Raw genomic sequence first — 26,817 nt, 5'->3', positions numbered from 1 at the left:
ATTACCTGTTCCCTCTGCCACGGCACAAAACCTCACAGTCAAATTAATAAAATTGCCGCCCTCTCATGCCTATTTGAGCAGCACATCCATCCCAGCAGGAATTATCAATCTGATGCATGCGCTACAATCCTGGAAAGACGATGCTTCCAGCAGTTGGCATGAAGGGGGTGTTGCGCAGCGCATATTTTGGTTTGGTGCCGAAGGCGTTTTCACCCGTAGTTCACGACCCAAACGATGACCGCTTTCCTCCACAAAACGTTCCTTTACCGGTAAAATACGTTAAATACGGCTTGTTTAATCAAATTGCAGGCGAAAGACCAAAATTGAAACGGTGGGTGCACCTCACAAACGGTTTACAGCGATGGAGCAGCCTGGAAGTAAAGCGTGCCTTAGCACCCGCTGTCACAGTGCGCCCACCAACCGCAAAGCGGGCTACACCACGATAAATCGTGCAAACGTGCTCATCAGCACGTAGACATGCAATAAAACGCGCTTTATTTCATCGACAGTGCCTCTGCCTGCTCGGCAAGCTCCGTTCTTCTCTTCTCGTCCTCCCTCTTCTTGCTCACGCTCTCCATCATAACCTTCACGCTCCTAAACATGTTGCCCTTCACCTGTCCGTACATCACCCTGTACTCGCTCACACTGATCGTTCCGTTGGCACGCATCGATTTAAGCTCCGCACGCAACGATCGCACACGCTTCATCCACCGCTCTTTGAAGGGCATCCTCGCGTTTTTGCTGCCCTTCACCTTACCAGGACCGCAATGCCGTCCCTTGGCCTTCTGCTCACGCAGCAAATTTGCGTGGTACCGGGAGTGCACCACCGGCCTTTTCTTCACGATAAAACCGTCCTCGATCAGCTTGCGCACGTCTGGACGCGATGCCGCCGCCTTCAACTTGGATGTCTCGTTAGGATCGAGCCACACCTTGTTCCTGCCACACGATAGAATATTTGCTGCCATTCTTTTTATTGAGGGTCCTTTTGCCATTGCAGGGGCTGTGCCAATTAAAAAATTTTATGGGGTCGTGAGCGGTCCTGAAATTTGGTACGGCAGTTTTTGTCGCCCCTTGAGACGAAACGCGCGACTAGCCGCAGGGCGAAAGGCCCGGTTGTACCTGATAGAAGCTGAGAGGTATGCACAAGCGTTCCATTGAGCGGTGAAACAAAGTTTCATTGCTACTGGTGCATCAGTGCTGACGTGTCACGAAGCGTGTAAAGAAACGGGCAAGGGCCATTCTGTGCACGACTGGCGAGTCGTTCAGGTGAACACGCAGCGCGACGAACCGTGCGGGTTGAACGGTGGGCCACGCCCAATCAAGGAGTGCGGTGTAAAGCACCCGTAGTAAACCGCGGCGTGCCATCCACCAAGTTCATAAAACTACAGGCACAGCCCCACACATAAAACGCGTGCCATCCACCAAGTTCATAAAACTACAGGCACAGCCCCACACATAAAACACATCGCGCACCCCTTCCAATAAAATCCATCACCCAGGATAAACGCGTTTCATCCGGTCACCAACCATAAAACCATTCATTTTTGATCACCCCCACCAAACAAAACGAAAATGTCGCACCGATTGAAAAAGAACCTTCCGTTCTGTCGTGACTGCCAGTCCGACCAGTACATCACAGATGACACGAAGACGGGCGCTGTGCTGTGCACAAACTGCGGCTGTATTATAGAAAACACTCTGATCGACGAGAAAACGGAGTGGCGCACGTTCGATGACAGCGCGAACGACCCGTCACGCGTGGGCTGCCCGAACAATCCCCTGCTGGAGAGCGAGCCGCTCGACACGATGATCGCCAACATCGGCAATCTGCACAGCTACACGCTCAACAGAACGCAGATGAAGAGCACGATGCGTGGGCCTGAGCGGCAGCTCATCAACGGCTTCAATCTCATATCGGCGTACTGCGATCGGTCAAACATCAGCAAGACGATAAGCGACCGGGCCAAGCTTATCTTCAAGCGGGTGGACGAGAAGAAAATTCTGAAGGGCAAGAACTTGGAGGGCGTGGTGGCCGCGTGCATTTACATTGCATGCAGGCAGGAACAGTCGCCGCGTACCTTCAAGGAGGTGAGCGTGCTCACCGCAGTGCCTAAGAAGGAGATTGGACGGTCGTTCAAGCTCATCTTCCCGCACATCGAGAAGCTGCAGTGCGTAACGACCGATGACATCGTTGCGCGCTTCTGCAGTGACCTCAATCTCGGCATCGATGTGCAGAAGATCGCAGTGCAAATCTCCAAGAACGTGATTGAGAAGGGGTGCATGGCGGGCAAGAGCCCTGACTCGGTTGCCGCGGCCGTCATCTACCTGATCACGTACATCTTCCCGAATCTGAAGGGTGTGCAGAAGGACATACAGTACGTGACGAATGTCACGGATGTAACGATCAAGAACACGTACAAGGAGCTCATGCAGTACAAGGAGGACATCCTGCCCAAGGATATTCTGAGCAAGGCTCGTCTGCCCAGCTAGGACGTGTGCTCTAAGTTAAGCAGCACTCATAGATAAATTTACGTTTTATATCGTTTTTTTAGCATTTTGATTTGTTCAGCCCTTGCCTTGCACGTAAGGAAGAGCCTGCCACGTCCATGTTTTTGTCTCTCTTCACGAGCCCTTGCCTGTACTTTTGCTGCACGTAAGGAAGGGCCTGCCACGTCCATGTTTTTGTCTCTCTTCACGAGCCCTCCCGCCTGGTACGATCACCTCGCCAAGGGTTCTGTTCACCTCAAAATCACAAAAAAGCATTCTATCGCTTGAAAACACCGCTGTGCCGTATAAAACAGCCAAAACGTAACTAAACGCTCCTTTACTGAGAGCCATCCTCAACAACGTACTACACACCAACAAAGCACAATGAACGTATTACATACCGGCATCCCCGCTATTTCTTATTTATCGCGCTCACCTTTTCCTTCCATCTCCTATACACGTTCGCCAGCACGATAATCTTTTCATTCTCCCGTATAACGGTGCGCAGGTTGCCGTTTATCTCCAGTAAAATGGTGTTCGTGCATCTTATCGTGTTTTCTAGTCGTTTGATTTTTCGCTGTATCTTTGTGTTGAGCATGGGACTGCAGCAAGGGGTCACGAACAGCAAAAATATAGCGCGGCAGTAAACCGTAGAATTGCCTACTCTTCTTCAGTACCGGATAAAACATCTCTTTGCGTGGTGAAAACATGCTCATGAAGGAGTTGGGAGGGTGCTCTGTGGTACCAGGCAGGTACACGTGTGATCAAATAAAAATCTGACCGGTGATGCTTTGAAGAGTTTTGCCCGTGTCAGCGATAGATCGGTACGGCAATATCAACATTTTTATGAAAGGAGGTTAGAGAAGGTTCTTTCGTACCAGAGCTAAAAATAAATTGCAGAATGCTGTTCAAGGAGGGCGTTTGATCTAGCATGGGGTGGTTTTGGCGTATCCCTGCAGAAAAGAAGAATTAAGCATATTTAACCGTAACAAATACGGTGGCAGGGCGTATTGCTCATATCGGTGCCTGCTGGAATGAAAGTGATGAATAAAACTGCCATTTATTAACACCTGCCAGTGCTGGATGTACCACATTGTGCACCGTTTTACCATCGAATACGGTCATTGCCTGCTGCTCATTTTTACGCGCTACCGTGCTTTAACGTTTGCGATAAATGACTGGGAGGATTGGCACGATACGCATCATGGACTAGTGAACTTGCTTTAGGCATGCTATGAGTGACGTGGATAGGCGTGCTGTGGTGGCACATTGGTGCCGTAATTTGGTCCTGTGCCCAGGTAAAGCATCAAGAGCTTGAGTCTTTCTGACACAGGAGTTGTATCAGACCGCTTACTCAGCCGGCGCGTAAGAGCAGCGTACGGACTGGCAAACGAATCGATATTACGTGCTGATGCACCGCTCGTTCCCATGCCAGGAGGCGGAGTGTTGACGGGCATTTGTCCGGCAGCGATGGGCTGTGCTGCATTGTTCGTGGCTTTCCAGTGCCTCTTGGCTGCTTGATGAACGCCATTGTTCGTGGCTTTCCAATGCCTCTTGGCTGCTGGATGAACGCGTGCTAGCATTTCCATCGTTGTGATGCCGTCCATTCGAGCTGCATCGGTCATCGCGTTCAATCCTACCGTATCTGCCAGACCGCTTCGCCCAAAATACGTTTCTGCCGCTGCTTCCAATGCATCAGGCCCTCCAAGTTCACCGCCAGCCATCACATGCGATTCAAGCACACGCGACCAATCGGCTCTGCCATCGATCTCACGACTCATCGTTTTATTCCCAGACGAGCCGAACGAAATGGTAGGGTCTATCTCCATCCTAATCTCCATCTCATTGATATCCCTATCCGACATAACCTTTCCGTCCTCGTCTGCCATAAGAAATACCTGTGCTAGGTGCTCATCCCTACATTCCTTTCTTTCAAATCGCCTGTCCGACTTATCGTACGTGATGCACCTCCCCCTGTTCGTAATTCTGATCCATCCGTGTTCTGAACGTTCTATCACGAATAGTTGGCTCTTTTTCTTGCGCTCAGGAAGGAATACAAGGTTCTTCTTGCCGCCATCCATGTCCCACACTCTGTTCACCAGGTCAGCCACCATTATTGTGACCTTTCCCGTCTCAGCGCTGCGCTTCTCAACGAATGAGTTGGACCTGGCAAGCGTCGACCATTTGGGATACCGCCCGCCCAGTCCTATGTACAGGTCACTGGTCAGGTGCTTTATTTTGAACAGCTTTAGCGCGACGAGCAGAATGTTAAGGAAAAGCAGCGGAGCCGTCACCATGGAGGTGCGTGTACCGCTTGTTTATAAGCATGTTGTGTGACACGCATGCCTGATAACCGTGAAAGACCGAACAATGATAATTTATTGGAATGGTTTTATGTATCTGTGTCATTTTGGTGTACACCGATGTAGGAGTACGAATGAAGTGCTTTCTCTGGGCATCTTTGATGAGCGGTTTTTGACGTTCATTTTCATTTTCATTCCCATTTCCGTTTCCATTTTCATTTCCTCTCCACGATATAATACGTGCAGCATCGTAGATACGTTAGAAACATCGTAGCGAACACTCACAATGATAAACGTTCTGGACAGGTGGTTTATTTGCTGTTGGTGTTTAGAAGGTCATAATTTGATGGCGAAACGCTGCCTCACAATGACTTAGATCTGTATTGCAAAGCACCAACAATCCTTCCCACGGTAGCGGTAGCTCACCAAAAATTCTTCTATGCGCCCGTGTTGAGGAGTAAGCCAATGAATTTGTGCTGCTGTACGGTTGCATGTAGTGCCCTGTGCGAGAACAAAGAAATAATTTGGTGAAGGAACGGTGCACAAACCGAAAATAGACAACGAAAGTTGCGGGTGCCATTCGCAACAGGCGATGCGCATTTTACAAATTGTTCTTGCCAACGCGAGGGGCTGTCCCTTCGATTCGTTTGTGCACCTGAAAAGCATTTTTGATCACCAGCACTGAACGTAACGGGCAAGAGCACTGCGTTTTGCAGTTCTTTTGGTGCACAGGGTATCCTTCCGTTTTCATGGTCCCTTATCAGCAACAAAGGTTGTTGTCCCCTAACAATGATGTATCCGTGCGCTGATACCGGTTGTTCTGATCGTTCTATACCCGTCATTATCTACTATCCCGCATCTGAGGTCACTCAAACAAAGTTTGGTAATATTTTGGCAGTGATGGGCATAGCGCGAAAATACCGCTTGCTCTGTTTCCCGGCCTTTCAATTCTGAAGAATCGGTAAGTGCGCGCTACAGCGGTGCATCCTGCCCAGCGATACATCAAGTGATGACCGCAATAGTTTTGGTGCAGCAAGACTGGGGGCGTGCTGCCATCGCTACGAGTACCGTGCTAAACATGCACACGAATAGTTTTGGAGACGCGATGAAGTGTGCCACGGCAAGGAAGAGCCCTAGGTTCTGAACCGAATGTAGAAAATGTTGGCATGGAGTGAAAACCACGTTAAAACGCGAAGGATGCACAAAAACGGGTGATCAGGACTTATCAAAATCGTAGGTCAGGTCTACGATACAGTAATAGTGAGCGGTAGGTGTAACCTATGGAAGAAAGGAAGTGATCTGGTACTTAACTCTTTTATTGTGCTACGGTTTTAGAACCGCCATGAGCGACCGGATGAAAAGATGCTTGATTTAGAGGATTGCCTGGAAGGACGAGAACCGCGCCCCATTCCCATCATAGCGTAGAGATTCAGGAGTAATGGCTTGTGATAAAGGTTCATTTCCGTTGACGAGTGGGGGCGTTCGTACGAACTGAAGGAAAAAGATAGCGGGCCGCTAGTCATGTGCTTGTTAACCATTCCCATGCCAGGTGACAGACCACCAGAGTACGAAGTTGTGCTCATCGATGAAGAAGCGGTTGGATTGACGGGCGACTGCATTGCGTAGTACTCCGTGGCGACGGGATGTACACGTGCCATTTCTGCCAATCCCTTGGATGCATTCATCTGTGATGCGTTGGTCACTCCCACCGACTGCAAATACTTCCTGATTGCCATGAGAAACGCATCATCTGCATTCACTCCCATGACTCCCATGGCACCGCCCATTCCCCAGAACGCTCCCGTAGCCGCCGCCAATGCACTAGAACCTCCAGCCTCACCACCAGCCTTCAAGTACGCCCTAAGCGCCATCTCCAGCGATTTTGACTGGTCAGCACCGTCCTCCTCATCGGCGGGAGGAACACCAATTGCCACACCATTCTCGTCAGCCATGTAAAACTCCTGGTTCTCCGATCCTTCCTGACAGGGCAGCTTCTCAAATCTGTTGTCACTTTCTACGAATGTGATGCACTTATCACCGTTCAAGAACCTTACAATGCCATCGTCCGCCTGTTCAACCAAAAATCTTTGGTTGTGATTGCCATGCTCGGGATAGAATATGAGGTTCGCTACGCTGCCCTCGATGTCCCATACCTTGCCAGACAGCTCTTTAACCTCTATTATAACTCGTCCATCTGTCTTGCTGGGTTTTTCAGAAAACGTGTTCGACTTCTCGAGCGGCAGCCATGTGGGATACTTGCCCTCCAGCCCCATGTACATGTCGGTTGCGGGATTCTTTATTTTGTAGGGCTGTGCGCGGATGAGCACTGGCCCGGTCAGCAGTATGAGAGGAACAAACATTGCGGATGAAAAGCACTCGCCTTTTAAGGACATGGTGTAACACACATTCGTGATAAATATGACAAGTTGGGATGAAAGCACACGATAAAGATGTTTCACGTGTACAATGCGCTGCGCGATAGTAACAGCCTATCTCGTTGTGCGCGAGCGTATCGCAAGGACCTTCTGACCAATAAAACATGTTTGTACCTGAGAATCGCTCTCAATTTAGCTGTCAGGGCGGTTTGATGCGATGCTGACGGTGAGGTACGCATCCTAGCACGAACGGTTTGCTGCGGTGGCACGGCTGAATTCGTTGTAAAATTTGATAATTGTTCGGTGCACTGATCATGAACGGTTTTTGTTCCTTGCGATGAGCTTGGGTCAGGGAAGGGAGTACTTCGAGTGGAGAGGGGTGTGCGTTTGCGCTTGATACGTCTCCAGGCCCGTCTCCGCCCTCAGCACAACCTTGTGCCCAAACACGTCTCTTCATCACCGTTTTGTGCGAAGCCATGATCAAACAGGTTCTTAAAATATTTACCGCTTGCACGCACCTCATCCGCATGAGCACGGCTCGTAACGATGCGTTGAGCTAAACGCACCAAAGCGCCATTCCAAGCGTACACCATCGATTTATCGTTCAGGACCACCGCATCACTCATTTGTGTTTGCGATGCGGAGAAGGTGCCTGTAAAGGATAACGGTGCGTTCAAGGAGCTAACAAAGGCAAGCGGCGATAAAAACATCAAACAAGGCTTCTTCATTGGTCGTACCGGTGTATCTCTGGTCAATCAGCGTGCGGTATGCGGTTAAATAAAAATCAGGGCACCGCTACGGTTCCCCTGCAGCAACCAAACCAGTTTAGCAGACGGTCACCGCAACGTACTTTCGAATGAACCTGAAAAGCACAGATCGTTAAAAAATAGCATTTGCTGTAAAAACACTTCTAAAACAACACGTGATTGGTGGGCAAAGCAGAGGTACAAGAGGATAAATCATTTTTAGCACAGAACAATAGAAAAGCGTGTTTTGATGTGGCCGTACGATTTAAATGAATTTTCAACGAAATGTGCTGTTGTGCACGGAATAACTGAAAGGCTGCGTTGTAAGCGGACCGGGGGGTGCTCAAAAAAATGACTGCTCCCCTGCCGAGCAGACCATGCCTTCAGAAAATGACCGCTCCCCTGCCGAGCAGACCATGCCTTCAGAACAAAGACACGCAATTTTGGAGAACGTGCCACGAACAGCATGCACACAAGGAAGCCCCTTAACCCTTACAACGCGCTCCTTGGCAATTAGCACCACTGAAAACACGAGGAGAGTGCATTATCCACACTCAGCTTCAACGCCAAATAACTTTATTTTTTCCTGCTCACACCAACAATACGGCCGTGTCTGCCGTTGCTTTTGGTCCTCTGTCCCCTCACTTTCATTCCCCTTGCAAGCCTGCACTCCCTCACCGCCTTTATCTTCTTCCCCCTTTCCAGGCTGAACCTAAACGCAGCATCAATCTGGTTGCCCACCAGGTGCTTGTCCTCACCTGTGGTGTACTCCTTCCTGTAGTTGTACATCCAGATAGGTATGCCCACCGACTTAGGATCCTGTATTGCGTCGACCAGGCGCTGCTGCTCCTCGGCAGTGAGCTCACCAGCACGGCAGTTGCGTATCTGAGTGCGTGTTAGGAGCGTGCGTGCGAAGCGCATGCCTATGCCTTTTATGGTGGTGAGGGCCTTCAAAATCTGCCTGCGGCCGTCGATGTTCGTGTTGCACATGCGTATCATGTGCTGAATTGTTTGTGGTGAGTCGTTGTAGTTGAGCGCCATTTTCCTGAGGGGTGAGCAAAAAAATATTTTTAGGACGAGCGGTTGATGAGGAGCGCTTTACTGGCGAGCAGAACATCGCGTGTTCTCAAAATTATGAGTCCCTCACCTCAACACCGGGTAAAGCGCCTCTTCAAACAGAACAAATATTATTTGCAATAAAAATCGTATATTTGCAAAAAATAAATTTATTCTCTGCTCACCGAACACGGCACAGGGCACGATAAATTGTATTTATTTTATTTTTGCATTGCTTGGGTGGTAAACGATTTCAATTTGGATGATGAACAGGAGTTGCACGTGGTGTGTGCAATACGTAGGCTTGCTCTACCAATGACAGGGAACAGAAAGTAGCAGCAATCATTGGAAGTGATGAACCTGCAGGTATGGTTGTTATAAGAAGAGCAGCACGGCAATGCATAGGCCTGATCAGAACGAGCATAGACACGGCGTGCTAGAGCGCCTTTCTGCCATGAGAGCACGCAAACACCTGCCCCACATTGCCACATCTACTCCAAAACAAAATGCTCAATCCGTAATCGACCGCATTGCCTGGCACGATGATGTACTAAAATACCGATGGTGTGTCCCGGCAGATCGGAAAAGTGCGTTTGCTGGAGCGGTGCGGTGTGCACGCTGATCAACAAACTTTGAATTGGTCTACGAAAGGTACGGGTGGTTAAACAGCGTGTTTTCACTGCAGGGAATACCAAAAGGACCAAGTCCGGCCAACGAATGGTACGTAAACGTTCTGTTCTACGAGGAATGCTACACATCTCTGCCCAATCGTTCTCATTAAAAACGACCACGTGCTAACCCGGCCAGCAAAAAATTAACGTGCAAATCACTCCCAAACATTAGAACACGTTTTGCTCCTGCACTTCATCTGCTGTTCGTGAACTACAAAACGGGTGTAGAACCGCACTTCGCCCGTTTTATTCCTTTAAATGCCAAGGTGTCCATCGTTATACGTGAATACTAAAACATTGCCATCACGATTGGTCATTTTTGCGGACCTTCTTCAAAATTAAGTTTCTTCCTTTTGATCCGCTCGGTGCACGGTGATTACGCCACAGGTATCGCAATGCACAACAAATTCGTTGCACCGTGCATCGGCTGGCACTTTCAGAGTTGCTGCCCGTAATAGCAGATTCTTCCTCACCCCCTCCCCTTGCTCACCAAATTTTTTTCGTACTTCCTCCCCTTGCTCACCAAATTTTTTTCGTACTTCCTCCCCTTGCTCACCAAATTTTTTCCGTACTTCCTCCCCTTGCTCACACCCTATACCCCTCTCCTCAACACCCCCTCTTCCTTCCCATACCAACCTGTCCTAGCAGATAATTTCATCCTCTTCCTCGCTCTCATCCCCAATCTCACACCCAATACTCCTCTCCTCACACCACGCTTTAACTTTTCTTAACACCTCGCCATCCATTCTCATCCAATCACCAGCCTGCTCAACATCAAAAGCTTGTCGGATCTCCTCCCAAAACTTTGCACTCACCCGTACCCTAAACTTCTCCCGTTCATAATCCGCATCTCTTGCTGTCAGGTCCTTCACAATGCTGTTCGCCACCACCTTCACATCCCTCGACACATCGTATCTCCTCACGATGTCCATCGCTTCCTCCAAGCTGATTCTTCTGCGCTGGTAGCGTATCCTTCGCATCAAATACGTGCTCACGCTCCTTATCTTCTTATCGGTGTTGTGGTCTCTGGTGGTGCTCTCCTCCTTGTCGTGGCCGTTACGCAAAATGTGCTCGATCTTTTGGTCCATGTTATCGCCCGGTATTGCTTTAAGAGCCTCCCTGTTGTGGAGCAGACCCTTTGACACGCTCTTGTATATGCAATGGGTGTGTACCACTGAGGAGAGCGGTAGTAGGTTGTTCAGGTACGGCTTTAGCGTGTTGGGATAGATGGGCACCTCGTAGGTCACGCTATTCTTTCTTAGCGTGATTGTTGTGACGTTAATTAACTTTTTTATGTTGGAGGGCGTGAACATGGCGAGGGCTGTGCGTGGTTTGTTTAAAAATCATCGGTTTGGGCACACGCCTACCAGGTGGTGTGCTACGGTGCAGATGAACAATCACCTGGTTGTTCGGCGTGTTCTAGCGCTTCAATAATTGAGCGTATAGCCTTACCGAAGCTTTAAAAAACTAAAACTGGTATTTCTAGCCGATGCTGTTGCATATGAAGTTTATTGCAGGGACTTGGGTATGCTTGAAAAGCCTGGCTACCACATTTTCAGCAATGGTTTTGTAGATGAATTGACCGGCAGTGATGGGTTGCTCTCTTGGTATGCATAAACGGTTAGGATTGGAAAAGCATTTACCTGCCCATAACTGATCCATGTCTTACACTTTCGTGCACCCTTCCCGCAAATAGGCCCTATTCTGGTGTTATCTAATCCACAGCACGGTTTGCGGTGCAAAATTAATTTTTTAGCCCCTACCAAAATGTGCAACCAGAAAAGACGTAGGTGATAAAATGGTATTTTACAAGTCACAGGCGGGTGATGAGTACCAGCGGGCCAGAAAGTGTGTTGTTTGGATGTTGATGTATGAAGAAGTGCGCAAACCTGATTTAGTAAAAACGACGTGCCAGTACGAGCACACTGCTTGTTAATACCAGCCACCATGATATCCGTGAATGGACAGCTTTATTTTGGCTCTTCTAAACTGCGCTTTTACAGATAACCAACCGCGTCTCCGCATCGTCCACAGTATCTATAATCGTTCAAAATGACATTCCTGCAATTCTGGCATATTCTCACCCGCCCATCGCTAAATTTGCCCTTGCACACCTCACAGCCCGTGTACGTCATCGCTGTCTTTACGGGGCATAGCGGTATAAAAAAGAATGTGAAGTAGTACTTGTGCACAATATCGGCAGAGTTGACAGTGTTGCAGCAGTACGGGCAGTACACGTCTTTTACGGCATTTTCATTTTTTCTGGATTTCACCTTCGTCGAAAGGCCACAGATCAAGCAGTTGCACATGGGCAATGGTCTGCTTCACTTTTTATAACTTGTGTTCTTAAATGTTTTAGATTGACGCTTTTGGTATGTTTACGCAGTAATCACCAATAAAATTTTTAGATGACCAAAAATTTTTGTGGTGTGGGGGATGAAAAACGTACTTTTAGCGAAAAGCGTTCTACGCCTTCTTAAAACTAGCAAATTGCACTTTAACTTAGAATTGTTGTTCTTAACGAGGAACAGCAATTAATAACAAAATAAGTATTTTGTCAGATGGCAGTGCATTCTTTGTTTTAAGCCGCTCTTCGTGATTCTGCCCTTTTGGGCACGTGAAGTGATATAAAGCGATTTTATGGCAGTGCATTCTTTGTTTTAAGCCACTCTTCGTGATTCTGCCCTTTTGGGCACGTGAAGTGATATTAAGCGATTTTCAGCAAGTAGGACACTTTTCGATGAAAGATCTGTTGTTCTATTTATTTGATCATCTCCTCAAGACAAGATTCGTATTACCGTGCAATAAAATTTATGTATTCTCTGGAACCATCATTTCTTATCCCAGGCTCGTTTCACGTGCTGCACGTTCCTTGGTGGCGTACGAAAAGTATGTTTAGATCATAAAGTGTGCTCTTATATGCCGGATAAGAACGGTTATATATGCTCATAGGCCTGTACAATGGCACACTGCTGTCTAAAATGTAATTTATTTTTTATGGCAGCTCGTTTCTACCTGAAGTATGGTGCAATAATTTCTACAGATCGTGAGAACCGGTCACAACAACCTTTGATGTTCACCATTGAAATGTTTTAGGGACAACGCCACGTGCTGCTGCAATTTTATCTTTTCACGCTAACAATGATCAAACATCCTTTTTAGCAGCACATACACCAGGTACAGCATAAATATTAGCACGTTTTTGCCTGCAATACACCCAACCTGGACAGCTGATGGTTTTGTGTGCAGCACCTGGTCCTACGCACTGCTTACATCATCAGTACGTATTACAACCGGTGATCAGCACGAATCGAGCAGATCGGTGTGTTTCATAAGTTGCGTACATACGGAACACCATGATTTACTGATCGCGTTCATATTGGCAGATCGGTGTGTTTCATAAGTTGCGTACATACGGCACACCACGATTTACTGATCGCGTTCATATTGGCAGATCGGTGTGTCTCACCGATTCTACCAACCAAGATGCGATTTTCCGCTGTAATTTGGCTTAAAACATGAAGGTTGCTCACCGCCTTTGTATTTGTTGCAGGCTCCTTCCTAAATCATAGCAAAGCATGAAGGTTGCTCACCACCTTTGTATTTGTTGCAGGCTCCTTCCTAAATCATAGCAAAGCAGTTTTGTTGCTTTTTCACTAAATTACGTTTTCTTCTCTCCCACACAACCAATTGCTCCGGTCTCGTACAACGAAACAGTTCAATGGTAGAACATGCTTAGCTCTGATTACCTGCTCGCTTACACCGCGTACTCTTCGTGCACATAACACGGTCATTCCTTAAAATACCTACCATGCACCGCAACATGTCCGTATGGTGCTCTACCACCAAATTTATATTTCTCCTTAGCAATTACGATGAGTAACCGTGTGCGCACCTGGAAAGGGGGTTGTACCGGTACAAATGTAAATTAGTGCTGTACTTGTGGTTACTCTCCGTTTATCACACATTTCTGCGAACAGAAATGGTTTGGATCAACAAAACGAAGATGTTCGTTTTGCAGGCATTCATGGAGATGGCGTGTTATCTTGGTATGCGTACAATCCCTGGATGAGAAAAGTGAACGGTAGAGGGAGGTGCTCAGGCATGTGATCGGTAAAAAACGTAGAAGTACATCCAATCAAAGATTAAGTATGCTACGTTTTTATTTACGGGAGTGTGTGCTAGCGGGCTCATCACCACGCCTGCCATCATCACGGTTCTATAGCCAATCCACACCTGCCTACCACGCCTGCCATCATCACGGTTCTATAGCCAATCCACACCTGCCTACCACGCCTACTTACCACGCTTACTTACCACGCTTACTTACCACGCCTGCCATCATCACGGTTCTATAGCCAATCCACACCTGCCTACCACGCCTGCCATCATCACGGTTCTATAGCCAATCCACACCTGCCTACCACGCCTACTTACCACGCCTGCCTACCACCCTTACTTACCACGCCTGCCATCATCACGGTTCTATAGCCAATCCACACCTTCCACAGTACCGATACCTGCCTACCACGCCTACTTACCACGCCTGCCATCATCACGGTTCTACAGCCAATCCACACCTTCCACAGTACCGATACCTCGCAATTATAACATTTGTACACCGTTCACATGTTTTAACACTCCGATCGCCAAGTTTTTTATAGCAGCTCTTACAGCCCACGTACTCCGATGAAGTATAAAGCGTGTACAAAGGGAAGAAACAGAACGTTAAATGCGTTGTATCAACGAGCCACACGCTCTTAGTACTGCTCGCACAGTACGGACAGAATATATCATTGGTGTCTTGATTTTCAGTTCGTTTCGTTTTCCGCTTCGTGCCACAGAATCTAAGCTCACACATGTGGTTGTGTGTAAAGGATCCTTTTAAATGCGTGGTGTTTCATCTCTGTTGTATTGATAACCTGTTTATGCCAGGGATTGGTATTTTGGTGATTGGCTGGTACAGCAGATGTGATTATCTCGTTGTGATTGTTCCGGTGCACTAATCAGATTGTACGTGGTTTGACACGACCTGCCCATCCCTTAGGTAAATCTGTTCCTGCCAAGACCTGCTTGCACATCAAGTACCTGCAGCGAAACGACCCGCCCATTTACGTGATATAACGAGCAAATGATCCATTCTTAGCCCCTTTTCACTAAAAATACGCTATTCGTCCTTTCCTACTCACACACGTCTAATCAGCGCATCGTGCCATGCGACACGTTGTACAACCCTTGTAACGGGGATGTCCCGCAAATACGGTAGTTCTACCAAAATTTTTAGCGCTCCAAAACGGAGAGAATACAAGTAACGTATTTCATAGGCAGTTACACACATCTCATGGGGTCATCTCCATCGCACCCCTTGTTACGGTCCCAACCATCTATAGCATATTCTTTTCTTATTTTTTGTTTTACCTCATCTCAGTTTAATTGCACCTACAAATTCACGTCATTTCTTACGCTCGGTACGATTTAATGTACAGTAATTCGCATAAATTACGATTTAATTAAATACTGTGATAAAATTGCACAGATCTGCCATCATTCTGATAGATTGCTAGCTAAATTTTACGTTGCCTGGTCTGCACGACTCGCTGTACGGCATGTTTGTGCAAGAGGCTGCCATCATTCTGATAGATTGCTAGCTAAATTTTACGTTGCCTGTGATGAGGAGTGGTATGTGGACAAACAAGGAATAGAGCAGGTATCAGCGTACATTGGTGCTGCTGAGAAAGGTGCAGTGCAACAAAAATAAAGAATCTTGAAAATGTGCAATAAAAGGCAATTTACAAAGCATTGACAAGAACGTACGAGCAAAGACGTGCACGTGGCAAATATAGCAGAAAAATGGGCGGTGTGATATAAAACGTAAAATACGATCAAAAACAGATGCAGCACCAGCACGCATCAAATACTGCACAGCACGCCATCGCAGTGCACTACGCTTCTGTTCCGCAATAAAAACACTCCCCGTTTATTTCACTTTCTAAAACAACATTTAAAAAAAAAAGAATTAAAAGGGCATCAAAAAAAAGAAAAAAGAAATTAAATTAAATTAATGGGAAACGTAATAGAAGACTTGAACAAAGAGAAGAAGCTACCGTACGTAAGGAAGAAGAACGTGGAGAGAAAGGTTGTGGGCATCGATATAAACAAGAAGATAAGGAGAGTAAAGATGGGGTGCAGCACGGCTGATAGCATGAAGGTGCATTTGAGTGATAACAGCAGTGTTGAGGAGATTTGAGTTTTACAATAAATATAATCATATTCAGGTGAATGGCGGGGATACGTTCTTTTGGGTTAGATCGCGGGCGGGTGCCTGTGCTGCGATGTGGCAATGCTTCGGTGCAAATTCTCTAAGTGCCGGTACTTGCAGTCGGGCAGTACCACCGCTGTGTACTGAACAGTCTTCCTTGGTGTGCAGCACCTCTTCATAGCAAATCCTTCCTCTGTTCATGATAAATCTGCCTTATCAAAACTTAACACCTATCACAGCATCCTTCTCATACGAAAAGAACACCGTGACGTTTTGAATGCCTGCCCAGCGCAGGATGTGCCACCAATTTTTTGATTTTCAGGAGGGCCATACAACCAGCACAGACAGCCGTTCATCAATGCCTGTGATGCTGCACTTTGCTACGTCCTCGTTTAAAACTAAGTTTTAATTTTCATGGAATGCATGTCGGGTGATGGCAGATAGAATTAGACCAGAGGATAAACATCGACAGCCGCAGCGAAAACACTGCTCAGCTTTATACACGGTTGCGTTGCCCGCTGCTTTTTACGTTGTTTCTGCTGTAGGCGGTTCAAAAACCTTTACATTCTTGTTTTAGTACGAATGACGGCTCCACAGCACACGAATCTAAAATTATTTTTTGGCCTATTCATGCGCTTTGATTCGTGACGTACTACCCGTGTCCGCAAACACTTAGCCGTACAAAATTGCTTTTTTAAAAATGTTTGTTTATCTCCATACACAACCATCGTATAGAACTGTTAAATTTTCTTGTACCAACAGCTGTCCATGTAAACTAAGCATGCGCATGAACATGCAGTTTTGAGATGCGCACTTACTCCTCCGGAAATGTGTTTCATGACGCTGTGCGAGGTAACAACTAAATGTTTTTGGTATAAATTGTAATTTCTGCTCTTTGATTGCAGACATGCTGATGGTGCTCGTGGCGGGACTTGGATGCACAGATCGGTCTTTATAATGGTTTTAGAGGGAGCGAAAATTACAAAGATCATATTTTTGTTTCTTTAAGCATAATTGCATGGTCTAAACTAATTGTATTTTTGGATAAATACCTTATTTGGAAATGCGATATGATGCATAAATACCTTATTTAAGATTTCTAAAAGTATATAAAAAATTAAATTTATCAGAAATGCGTGCAAGTGGATGACCTGCACAGGAAATCACATCACTTGGAGATCCTTCTAAATTCGTAATTGAGCCATCTGCTGCCAACCACCGCCAAGCACCCATAAAACAGATACGAACCTATTTCTGCCTTGAAGAAGTTCATCCTGGAGATGAATGCAACCAGAACATTTCCGATCGCTGCCATGAACAGCCAGATAGCAAGTACCACCGAGCGGAATCGCTTGGGTGCCATGCTGTACGAGTACTCAAGGCCTGTCACGCTGAGCAGCACCTCACCTGCTGTCATCAGAACATACTGCGGCAGTTGAACCATAACGGTCAGACTCGGTTCCTTGTAGTGCTCGACAACGGCTGATAAGAAGAACGACACCGCGCCCAGATAAAAGCCTGCAACCATTTTGGTGCGTGCCTTCAAAAACACGAAATGCGAGAACAGAGGAATGAAGATCAGCGTGAGCAGCGCATTGAACACCTGCATCTGCGAGGGAAGTATCGTCCATCCTAACACATTGCCGTTCAAGAAGCTTGCCTGGTCGGTCCACGAGGTGGCCTGCTGGTCGTAGATCGTCCAGAAAAAGATGATTGGCAGGTACAGCCGGCATATCTGCAATATCTGCCTGCACTCTTTCTTTATCGCGCTCTTGTGCTCTTTCCGCAGGTATTCTGCGCTGCGGGAGTGGTCGAGTGTTATCGTCTTGTCGGCGCTGTAGGTGCGAGCATCTGCAACGGACAGGTTCGTCTCGCCGTACACGCGCACGTCCTTTGGTTTCGTTTTGTGCCCTGCATAGTCTATCCACACACTTGGACTGGTGCCTTCTTTGCCTGTTCTTCCGTGCAGGAATGCATCGTCTAACGAACTAAAATCCATCGCATTGAAGGAATTTGAGTCGTTCATCACAGAGTTGGAGAAGTGCTCGGCCGTTGCGTATCTGTTTATGTTCTCCTGTTCCACGTCGTAGCTCAGCTCGTTGCTGTTCTCATCGCAGGAGTAGCTGTTGATTCCGTGCACATGGGCTGAGTCATCTGATGCCGTGTCGTACGAGGGCCGCTCGCCGTAGAACGAATCGTCCACCGGTGCAGCGCATATTGTTTGGTCCGGTGTGCCCGACGAGGGATGGCACACGTCGTGTGTGTAGATGTAGTCCCTGCCGGTGTACATCGCATCTCTGCCCATCCGTTCCTCGGTCTCGCATGATGCTGCATGCCTGGGCAGATGCCCGTCCCTATGTATCATCTCATACCTCTTGAGTATTGCCGCACGGTCCTTCATATCCACATCAATCTCGTACACGCCTGTGTGCTCATCCCCCTGGTGTTCGTCCTTGCTGTACGTGCGATCTCGCCCGTTCATCATCAGCACCCCGCCCGTCCTGTGCGAACCAACCACCTCGTTGAAGCTGCTGCCGTTCGTCTCCAGAACATCGCCCATTCTGTGTGCACCAACCACCTCGTTAAAGTTGCTGTTCTCCTCGTTGTTTTCTGCCACCTCACACAGGTCCTGGCAGAACCCGTAGCCGTGTCCAACATAAAACGACTTTCTTTTTTTCTTGAACAGAAACGCCTTCAACTCCTTGTACATTCTAGGATCGGGCCTATTTATCGTGTACATTCGCGTGCCCGACACGAAAAGTACAACTGCCATTGATATGAGCACAAACGGCACGATGAATGCGATTGTGTAGTTGGTATGTGCTATTATCGGCAGAGTGAGGATGCTCACCATGGCACCGCAGTTGATGCTGAAATAGAACAGCGAAAAGAAGTTTGAATTTTTGTTCGCCTGATCACCACCGAATACCGAAATACACGGTTTTATACCGCCTGTTCCCATGGCAACTAGCAGAATGCCCGAGAGAAACGACAGCGTGCTTGAAGTGTACGCGGATATCACGAGCATGCCCGTGCCAAGCACATACACGATAGAGAGCGACACAATGGTCCTGTAGTGCCCGACGCGCACGTCAGAAAAGAAGCCGAATATCATTGCAAAGAAGAACGCAAGGAAGAAGAAGGCATGCGACAGGCCCTTGGCTGCAGACACCGAGTACGACAGATGGTTGTGCAGAAATGGAAAAAGAAGTGCGCGCAGACCGTAGTAGCAGAACCTTTCGCAGAATTCGGTGGATATTATGAGGAAGAGCGTCAATTTTTGCATTGTATGCCGTATTACTCCTGTTTTTAACATAAAAGTGAAACGAAAGTAATAAACACTGAAACAACGAGTGTGAGAGGTTAAATGGACAGGAAGCGCTTATTTTGTGTGATTTGATCACGGGCACGCCGAACAGTACATGTTCGTGCCTCCTGATGAGCAATTCAGGTGTTCTGACCGAGTTCTTTTGCTGCAGCAGGATTAGAAGGGCAGTTCATCAATCTGCATTGTTCATGCTTACTGATGGGCAATTCAGGTGTCTTGAATGCGCGCCGTGGTTTGCATGTTGGAACCATGCGAGTAATCGCAGTTCATTCATTTAGCAACTAGGATGTGCAGAATTGCACATTGTGTTAATTTTCTAATGTTGATCGAAAATGAGGTCGCAATTTATTCTGCCTAAAGCATGCACGGTGCACTAAACGGAATATTCGAACCGAACAGTCCCTACCGTTCGTTGTTCACATCCTAACTGTTTTGATACCGCTGGAGCGGTGCATTAGAGCATTGCAGAAGGTGTTAGGCCTCAACGGATGGCAAACACTCAGAAACATGAAAATGGTTTTACACTCGTTCATCTTGCGGACAATCCTCACCGCCACGCCTGAATAACGCGATAAAATGCCAGAATATGACTTTCAGACTGTACAAACATCTGAAATTGTCATTTCAGCATTTTATCGCGTTATTCAGGCGTGGCGGTGCGAGAGTAAACAAACGACCTTGGGCAAAGGGCAATGCCAATCTTAAATGATGCAACCTCCTCAAACAACGATAGCACTTGGAATAAGAAGACCCTGCCACAACGAAAATGCCCAATGCTGACAATTGAAAGCTGCAGAATCGGAGAAGAGTGGCATAAATGTTCACGCATGGCACATCGGTGCATGAGCATACAAATGAGGTTGTTAAGCATAATTGTTGTTAAGAAGCGGAAACATCGGTGCTATAGACAAGAGATCGAGATGTTTTGGCGTTAGATGGTGTTAAAAGCAGGCGGTGCTACGGTTTGGTATTCACTGCACAGGAAGGTGATTGCCGCATGTGATATGAATACATCATGGGCTTGTACTCGTGATGTGGCAAGGATTGTGCTTATGGTGTTGATTGGGAATGGCAAGGATTGCGTATGGTGCTACTCTGATCAAAGCTATGAATCGCACTCTTCACATGTAAAAAAGAAATACGGCACATTCAAATTTACTTAAATTAATGGAGCAGCTCATCGAGCATGAGAAGAAACTCAAAATGCGCGTTACTCCTTGCCTAGTACCATTTCGCGTATTACGTCAATAAGCGATGTGAGCTGCTCATTTATATTACAAAACGTTTCAGTTCGCGTTAAAAAGACGGGTACGTCAGGCATTCCCCAGCATGCTGAGAAACATTCTTTTTAACCTGCTGTGCACTTTTGCATCGATAGTGGTGAGCAGGTACAAAAGACCAAGGAAGTACCAAAACAAGAACATACTCGTCATAGGGGGTACGAGCGGGCTGGGTCTTTCGCTTGCGCTGAAATTGTCAAACCATAACTACGTAACGGTGTCGGGCAGAAGTACGTTTGATGTCACCTACCTCCCGCTACGCTTTATACGCATGGATGTAACGCAGGGATGCACAGATCTGGAGGAGTATGATGTGGTGTTTTACTGTGCTGGTTATGCTGTTGCAAAGTATTTCGTGGACCTGGAGTGGGACGAGATTATGCACGAATTTGATGTGAATTACTTCGGTGCCCTGAGGATGCTGAGAACATTAGCAGGATGTGACAGACACACCAATACCAGGGATACCGGTGCACAGGACGAGTCGCTGTTTAGCGCGGCAGTGCGCATCGGGCGCAGGGGTGATGTTACATCGCATGCAGATACCCGTGCTGAGCACATCACAAAGCCAAGAGATGTGGTGCTCATAGGCACGCCTTTAACATTCTTCTCCCTACCAGGATACGCCGCATATTCACCCTCCAAGTCTGCGCTGTACAATCTTTTCTCAACAGTGCGCCCTGAGCTGAGCAAAATGAAGATTGACCTATACTTTTACATCTTGTCCACCACGAAGACGCGAGGCTATGACACGGAAAATATCACAAAGCCGGAATTTACCAAACAGATAGAGATGTGGACGGATGAGACCTGTGTTGATGAACGGAGTGATAGGTTATTGAACGGAATGGCCTGGAGCAACGTGGTGACGAGCGATTGCTTGGTTGAACTAATGAGAGGCAACATGGAGTGTGGGATCAGAGGAATTGTGATAGGCTGTGTGGGCAGCATTGTGCTTTTCTTTTACAGACGGTACCTGAACTACCTGTTTATACACGAGAAGTGATTCGCTTGTGTTTAAGTGAGCATGAATAGATAAGATTGGATTGTAACGATCTGCTGCCGTGTTTGTGTGCATGGAAATAATAAAAACGGATTTATCCCTTTAAACGCTTTTTAATGGCAGACATTTCTGCGCTCTTAAACATAACGCTATTGTTAACGGACAGCTGCTCAGATACTACACTGCACAGCTCATCATCACCACATAATCTACATACAACAAGCATACGTAGCAGCACTTACGGATTGCAGCCTTTTCACTTCATGCAAATTTAAATAAGGTTTAAGCAGCACCTAGGGATTGCAGCCTTTCCATTTCATGCAAACCTAAATAAGGTTTTTAAAGGTATAAATACGAATGAACAATGCCGAGTTATAAGTTTCATGTTGTTCATATCCCATTCTCACTGAAAATATCGCAGAATGGCATGTCCCAGACCAAGTTCTTGAACAGAAATCGGTACATGCTTTCAGGCATGCTGTTCTCCATGTAATCATGCACGCTCTTATCATCATATGCGACCTTATACCTCGCAATCTCCGGGTTGAAAACTCCATCCTGCACAAAGAGCCACTCGTCCGATTCAAGATATCGCAGCTTGAACAAAAGCCGATTTATGATATCTGCTTTGCTGGTTGACATATTTGCAATTGTTTTCTTCTCGTTGCCTGCAGAGGAATCTTTCGAAACAGCATGTCTGGCGTCATCCCTTGCATCTCGTCTCGGCGAGCTCGCGCTCATGTCACCATTAACATATTCATTGTCGCCATCGCGTGAGATGTATCCATCGCTTGCCCTAGATATGCCCTCAGCGCCATCAAACGTACCTACCCTGCCCCTGTCAAAACTGGCCTGCTCAACATCCGCATCAATCACTCGCCTGAATATGACATTCTTATAGTCAGTGTACACCCGGTCCTCGCCCCGCCAGTCGTAGTCGCTGTAATTGCGGTTTTCCATCACCTTCAGATCCACCCGGCAATACGCAGCAATATCGCGTTTCAGTTTCATAAGCAGAAACGCAACGTAGGTATTGAACACAAACATGGGCTTCCGCTCAGGATATCTCCCATACAGGGTCAGATACTGCTCCTTGCCCGTTCTCTGTATCATTTTCAGCAGGTTGGTTGAGAGCAGTATTTCTGCCATGAACTTGTAGTCCTCCAAACAGTTCTCCAGGAACACCGTGAACGAGTGCAGAACAAACGTGTTCGTAGTTTCGAAGAACACCGAGATGAAGTATATGTGGAGCAGCTGCTTCCTTATTATCTCGCGTATTTTTCTGTACTTGCTGCAGTAGCACAGCAGATTGAGTTTTAAGGAGAGGTGCAGCTCAAGAAAGCTTTCCTTCAGCTTTACCAGTTGTCGCTCAACGCTCCGCTTATAGTTTCCCCGTTTCTTGTGCATCTTGTCTCCATTCACGTAGTCGATCTCCAGGTTTGGTATGAAATCGGTGTTGTTGAAAATGAAGTCGATCGGAATTACCTTATTATCATCCGACTCGTCGTTTGAAACGTCTTTTTCCGGATCACCTGCGCTTTTACTGCCATCGGCCGGCTCTTTCCCTCCGCTGCCTGTGCCCTTTTTACCCCCATCCTTACCGGCATCATCCTTGTTCTTGCTTCTGCCCTTGTCCACCTCCTTGATGCACACATCGTCCAGCGTATTAAACAGGAACTTAAAGGTGTTCATCCGCCTGCCCATCATGTCAACAAGCACTTTGCTGTTTCTCTTACTCACCAGTGTTTTGAGAATGTTGAATAGAGAATTCAACTCGATGATGTGCACATTCTCTTCAAGAAACAGGTTGAGGATTACGTTGCTCTGTTTCATAATTTTGTGATTGATCGAATCATCGCTGTACTTTTTGAGAAACGAGAGAATTATGGCCAAGACATTCCTGCGTATCTGTATGTTTGCCTTGCTCGTGCTTTTATCATCATTTGTACGGTCATTCGCATCATCAGGTGTGGAGTTAGCATTTTCTGTTTCGGAGTCGCCCACTACGCATTTATCCTTGTCCTCATCGCTGATCCTCAGCTTCTTGAACTCCTTGATTACCCCCTCCAGGCCGTCCTTTGTCTTGTTCTCCTTTCGCACATACTTCACGCTCTCCTCCTTCTTTTTCTTTTTTTCATTTTTTATAGCCTCGTTCCTCAGCTCGTCCAGCCTATCGCTGAACCGCACTCTTATGTTCTCGTAGTTGTACTCGCTACTGCACTCGTACTCTGATATATCCTTGCCAACCGTTTGCTCCAGCAGCGTCAGGAGGCGCGTAAAGAAGCGGTACTTCTTCATTAAAGCAAGAAATGAATCGAACTCCTTCTCCCGCATATCGTAGAACTTGACGAACGTGTTAGCAGCATTTTCGATGTCTAGGCTATCAAGAAATAGGCTAAACACCGATCCGCGCATGTTGTAAACCACGATATCGGGGTATTTCGTGATCCAGTGGTGCAGTATTTTGGCATAAGCATGTGGATTATCCTTGTAGGTGTGCAAAAATGTCCCGAATCTGCGCGAAAACGCGCTGTCTATTTCCAAGTTTTCTACAAGCAGCAGGGGAAACAGGAGAGCGCAGTTAGTTGGCAGTATTTTGAACACCAAGTCGATATTACGCACGAAATAGGAGGTGCTTTGTCTTTCCTTCCTTTTTATCAGCTGCTTCGAGACTGTGAGAAGGTACTCAAAGGCTTTCAGCCGCTCTTCTTCTGTTTCATATTTTTTGTTGAAGTCGTACTCCTTCATGAGGGTACAAACGTGCAAAAATGGAATTATAGCGAATGACGGAGCGGTCGGACCGTTCCGGCGTAGAAGTTGTTGCCATGCGAAGGGACAAGTGGCGGACCTTAAGCAGGACAACGGGGTGGCAGCCTGCCATCCCCTTGTTTACTATGACAAACACAACAGCACTATTCTTTTATAAATGACTATGCGCATTAATATCTGCTCTGGTCATTCGTTGTTGAATAAACGCATGCTACGCTTGTCATTTGTTGCTAAAAGCCGTTTATTCACCGCCTCGCACATCAACAGCACCCAAACAAACAGTCGCACCATAGTTTACGTATTTTTGTGCGCTGTCAGTCCACCAAAGGTGTAACGAGTACGTTACCGGCTCGGTACTTGTGGCAAAATACGCCATATAAAACGGATGGCTGTACACCACCATTACCTGAACTAAGTACTAAACTGGTAACAACGTAATCGGTTGCTGTCTTTCACTCGTACAACATGCACTGGGCAATAACACACGAACTGTGTTATTGCCCAGTGCACGGTCGTAAATTATCGAGGTATTTCTACCGGTGCTGGTTGCACATAAAGCAGTGCCTTGTAAGGTGGAAGATTAAATCGAAGTAACAACGGTTTAGGTCAAAGGCAGAGAATTCGTATCAAAAATATTTTAATTAAAAAGGTTGTTGTAGCTTTAGGTAAGCTTGAGGTGCGGTATGCCGAATAATTTCTTATTTCTAACCTTTGGAACAGTTCTGCGGTCATTTGCAGGTAAAGCTAGAACGCGCCGATGTAGAAACCTATTTACGGCTGTTTTCCACTGCTTCCTTGATTTTGTTCTGCACGCTCTTCAGTCGCAACGCAATTTTTTTCTCTCCCTTGTCAAAAAGGGCCATCAGCAACTCATCCTGCTCCCTAAACAGGTCTTTCACATCTGTCCGTTTTCTATTAAAAAACTTTTTAATATCTTTGTTGCCAAGAACTGGTGTCTTATCCCTTATACATTGCAGGGCACTTTGCACGTTGTCGTACTTAACAAGGTACTTCTGTTGATTCAGCATTTTGATGGAAAGTACGTTTCCGTACTCCTGTGCGTACTTTTCTAGAACAGATGGATCGGAAAAGGCACTTGGCACCCTGTTAAAGATGACTTCATCGGCAACATCATGTACAAAAATGCAGCTCTCGGGGTTATCGCACCGATTACCATCCCGGCAGGCTCTCTTCTTGTAAAACAAAAGCCTACCAACAAATTTTTTCGTTTCATCGTTCAGGTACTGCTGCAGCTCCTCATTAAGCTTTTCATACAGATCAGAGCCTACCTGTTCTGCACACAACTTTTCGATGACCGGCAGCATCTTCTCGTACTGATCTCCGGTTTCGTTTTTTATAAAATTTTTCAGATCCGTAGACAACGGTGTTTCGACATAAGAAGTATTGTCCAGCACGCTCTTTCTTGGTTTATTCGGCTTGACCCGTTTTTTATCCTCGGTCTCGGATGATTTCTCGTCCGTTTTTAACGGATTGTAAAGATTGTACTCCATTCTCAGAGATGGGTACAAAAAATTCGGCGTGAAATATTCAGAACAATTAGTTGAAGCGTTGCACAGGTTTGAGTTGTTGGCTCATGTTTGGGCATGAATTGTGCTGTGCAACGCAGCATTTATTCAAAATGACGGTTGCCGGTGCGTATATGCTACATAGAGCACTAGCACGTATTCAAATAACGGTGAATAGATGGACTTAAGCAGCGTATTCAACTGTAAAAGCGTACTTATGAAGGTTAAAAGGATTAATGAGAGGTCAGAATGTGTTGAGAGACTAAACAAGCAATTGGTATGATCATTTTGGGAAATAACCATTAACGGTATTTGACGAACAAGATGTCGTTTTGATACGGATTCTTGATAACAATGTCTTTTTTGTTTCACAGGCTTTAATATGCATTAAAATAGCGAGGAACCATATTCACATTGTTGTCGTACATATCTATGCTTTCTCCGATGAATTTATGGTATTAATACATTTTTTATGATAATTTAACACTGCATGTCTGACGAGCTGCAACGAATATCCGATGAAATACAACCGTACGTGTTTATATTTTGACAAATTATGCGGTAACAAACAATTCAGAGGTTTTAACTCAATTCTACCACGGCAGCACAAAACGTGATACAGAGAAAGAAAAGCCTGGCACATTGAGTAAAACGACGGACTGCTGGTGTACATGGCAAAATGAAGTGTGTTTCATATGTTTTTTGTGAGAATGATGATGTTTACGCTCAGAACGATTGTTATACCGGTTAATAGCAGAACAAGGGAAGCTATCTTACGCATTTTTACAGTCGAAAAATACTTCGGGCTGTGCGCGTCGCTAAAGCAGTGGAGTGAAGTATTCAGTGGCACAAAACACCGATTTTCGCGACTGAATCGGAATTGAACACAAAGAAAGTATTTCACGCATTTCATGATCATGAATGCAAAGGCTCGCAACGAATCAAACCTTTGGAATTCGTTTTGTGGGCAAACCTGGTTGCTTGGCTGTGTAAAACCACAAATATAAAAAGAAG

General features: G+C 46.5%; 16 protein-coding genes across 16 annotated transcripts; 3 read left to right on the top strand and 13 right to left on the bottom strand.

Moving 5' to 3' along the window:
• Positions 1–116: 116 nt before the first annotated feature.
• Positions 117–491, top strand: VCUG_02098 (uncharacterized protein; the record flags this gene model as incomplete). Its single annotated transcript, XM_008076920.1, has 1 exon — positions 117–491. The coding sequence occupies one exon, from the start codon at positions 117–119 to the stop codon at positions 444–446; it is 330 nt and encodes a 109-aa protein (XP_008075111.1). The 3' UTR covers positions 447–491.
• On the bottom strand, positions 479–1,433 carry VCUG_02097 (uncharacterized protein). The gene has a single exon (XM_008076919.1). It carries the CDS (start codon positions 990–992, stop codon positions 495–497), a length of 498 nt encoding a protein of 165 aa, XP_008075110.1. The 5' UTR covers positions 993–1,433; the 3' UTR covers positions 479–494.
• VCUG_02096 (uncharacterized protein) lies at positions 1,386–2,527 on the top strand. Its single transcript, XM_008076918.1, has one exon. It carries the CDS (start codon positions 1,573–1,575, stop codon positions 2,488–2,490), a length of 918 nt encoding a protein of 305 aa, XP_008075109.1. The 5' UTR covers positions 1,386–1,572; the 3' UTR covers positions 2,491–2,527.
• A 1,192-nt stretch (positions 2,528–3,719) lies between these two features.
• On the bottom strand, positions 3,720–4,784 carry VCUG_02095 (uncharacterized protein; the record flags this gene model as incomplete). Its single annotated transcript, XM_008076917.1, has 1 exon — positions 3,720–4,784. The coding sequence occupies one exon, from the start codon at positions 4,782–4,784 to the stop codon at positions 3,720–3,722; it is 1,065 nt and encodes a 354-aa protein (XP_008075108.1).
• A 1,306-nt stretch (positions 4,785–6,090) lies between these two features.
• VCUG_02094 (uncharacterized protein) lies at positions 6,091–7,423 on the bottom strand. Its single transcript, XM_008076916.1, has one exon. The coding sequence runs from the start codon at positions 7,181–7,183 to the stop codon at positions 6,122–6,124; it is 1,062 nt and encodes a 353-aa protein (XP_008075107.1). The 5' UTR covers positions 7,184–7,423; the 3' UTR covers positions 6,091–6,121.
• Positions 7,424–7,587: 164 nt separating this feature from the next.
• VCUG_02093 (uncharacterized protein) lies at positions 7,588–7,893 on the bottom strand (the record flags this gene model as incomplete). The annotated part of the gene is made up of 1 exon (XM_008076915.1): positions 7,588–7,893. The coding sequence occupies one exon, from the start codon at positions 7,891–7,893 to the stop codon at positions 7,588–7,590; it is 306 nt and encodes a 101-aa protein (XP_008075106.1).
• A 594-nt stretch (positions 7,894–8,487) lies between these two features.
• On the bottom strand, positions 8,488–8,952 carry VCUG_02091 (uncharacterized protein; the record flags this gene model as incomplete). Its single annotated transcript, XM_008076914.1, has 1 exon — positions 8,488–8,952. The coding sequence occupies one exon, from the start codon at positions 8,950–8,952 to the stop codon at positions 8,488–8,490; it is 465 nt and encodes a 154-aa protein (XP_008075105.1).
• Positions 8,953–10,279: 1,327 nt separating this feature from the next.
• Positions 10,280–10,951, bottom strand: VCUG_02090 (uncharacterized protein; the record flags this gene model as incomplete). Its single annotated transcript, XM_008076913.1, has 1 exon — positions 10,280–10,951. One exon carries the CDS (start codon positions 10,949–10,951, stop codon positions 10,280–10,282), a length of 672 nt encoding a protein of 223 aa, XP_008075104.1.
• Positions 10,952–11,182: 231 nt separating this feature from the next.
• On the bottom strand, positions 11,183–11,587 carry VCUG_02089 (uncharacterized protein; the record flags this gene model as incomplete). Its single annotated transcript, XM_008076912.1, has 1 exon — positions 11,183–11,587. The coding sequence occupies one exon, from the start codon at positions 11,585–11,587 to the stop codon at positions 11,183–11,185; it is 405 nt and encodes a 134-aa protein (XP_008075103.1).
• Positions 11,588–11,635: 48 nt separating this feature from the next.
• Positions 11,636–11,947, bottom strand: VCUG_02088 (uncharacterized protein; the record flags this gene model as incomplete). The annotated part of the gene is made up of 1 exon (XM_008076911.1): positions 11,636–11,947. One exon carries the CDS (start codon positions 11,945–11,947, stop codon positions 11,636–11,638), a length of 312 nt encoding a protein of 103 aa, XP_008075102.1.
• A 2,246-nt stretch (positions 11,948–14,193) lies between these two features.
• VCUG_02087 (uncharacterized protein) lies at positions 14,194–15,097 on the bottom strand (the record flags this gene model as incomplete). Its single annotated transcript, XM_008076910.1, has 1 exon — positions 14,194–15,097. The coding sequence occupies exon 1, from the start codon at positions 14,497–14,499 to the stop codon at positions 14,194–14,196; it is 306 nt and encodes a 101-aa protein (XP_008075101.1). The 5' UTR covers positions 14,500–15,097.
• A 1,926-nt stretch (positions 15,098–17,023) lies between these two features.
• Positions 17,024–19,258, bottom strand: VCUG_02086 (uncharacterized protein). Its single transcript, XM_008076904.1, has one exon. The coding sequence runs from the start codon at positions 19,211–19,213 to the stop codon at positions 17,066–17,068; it is 2,148 nt and encodes a 715-aa protein (XP_008075095.1). The 5' UTR covers positions 19,214–19,258; the 3' UTR covers positions 17,024–17,065.
• A 644-nt stretch (positions 19,259–19,902) lies between these two features.
• On the top strand, positions 19,903–21,596 carry VCUG_02085 (uncharacterized protein). Its single transcript, XM_008076909.1, has one exon. The coding sequence runs from the start codon at positions 20,555–20,557 to the stop codon at positions 21,509–21,511; it is 957 nt and encodes a 318-aa protein (XP_008075100.1). The 5' UTR covers positions 19,903–20,554; the 3' UTR covers positions 21,512–21,596.
• Positions 21,597–21,603: 7 nt separating this feature from the next.
• On the bottom strand, positions 21,604–24,256 carry VCUG_02084 (uncharacterized protein; the record flags this gene model as incomplete). Its single annotated transcript, XM_008076908.1, has 1 exon — positions 21,604–24,256. One exon carries the CDS (start codon positions 24,254–24,256, stop codon positions 21,899–21,901), a length of 2,358 nt encoding a protein of 785 aa, XP_008075099.1. The 3' UTR covers positions 21,604–21,898.
• A 641-nt stretch (positions 24,257–24,897) lies between these two features.
• VCUG_02083 (uncharacterized protein) lies at positions 24,898–25,788 on the bottom strand (the record flags this gene model as incomplete). The annotated part of the gene is made up of 1 exon (XM_008076907.1): positions 24,898–25,788. One exon carries the CDS (start codon positions 25,786–25,788, stop codon positions 25,045–25,047), a length of 744 nt encoding a protein of 247 aa, XP_008075098.1. The 3' UTR covers positions 24,898–25,044.
• Positions 25,789–26,494: 706 nt separating this feature from the next.
• VCUG_02082 (uncharacterized protein) lies at positions 26,495–26,817 on the bottom strand (the record flags this gene model as incomplete). Its single annotated transcript, XM_008076906.1, has 1 exon — positions 26,495–26,817. A coding segment is annotated over one exon (323 nt), but the record flags the coding sequence as incomplete, so codon positions are not given.

This window comes from Vavraia culicis, assembly GCF_000192795.1.
Source record: "Vavraia culicis subsp. floridensis unplaced genomic scaffold supercont1.43, whole genome shotgun sequence".
Classification (NCBI taxonomy): Eukaryota; Fungi; Microsporidia; family Pleistophoridae; genus Vavraia; species Vavraia culicis.
Note: the sequence above shows the minus strand (reverse complement) of the source record. Positions and strands in the feature narration are given on the sequence as shown.

What these genes read in the sequence shown, in the direction of transcription:
- VCUG_02097 (XM_008076919.1), bottom strand. Translation starts at nt 992, where the DNA reads ATGGCAAAAGGACCCTCAATAAAAAGAATGGCAGCAAATATTCTATCG.
- VCUG_02096 (XM_008076918.1), top strand. Translation starts at nt 1,573, where the DNA reads ATGTCGCACCGATTGAAAAAGAACCTTCCGTTCTGTCGTGACTGCCAG.
- VCUG_02094 (XM_008076916.1), bottom strand. Translation starts at nt 7,183, where the DNA reads ATGTCCTTAAAAGGCGAGTGCTTTTCATCCGCAATGTTTGTTCCTCTC.
- VCUG_02086 (XM_008076904.1), bottom strand. Translation starts at nt 19,213, where the DNA reads ATGTTAAAAACAGGAGTAATACGGCATACAATGCAAAAATTGACGCTC.
- VCUG_02085 (XM_008076909.1), top strand. Translation starts at nt 20,555, where the DNA reads ATGCTGAGAAACATTCTTTTTAACCTGCTGTGCACTTTTGCATCGATA.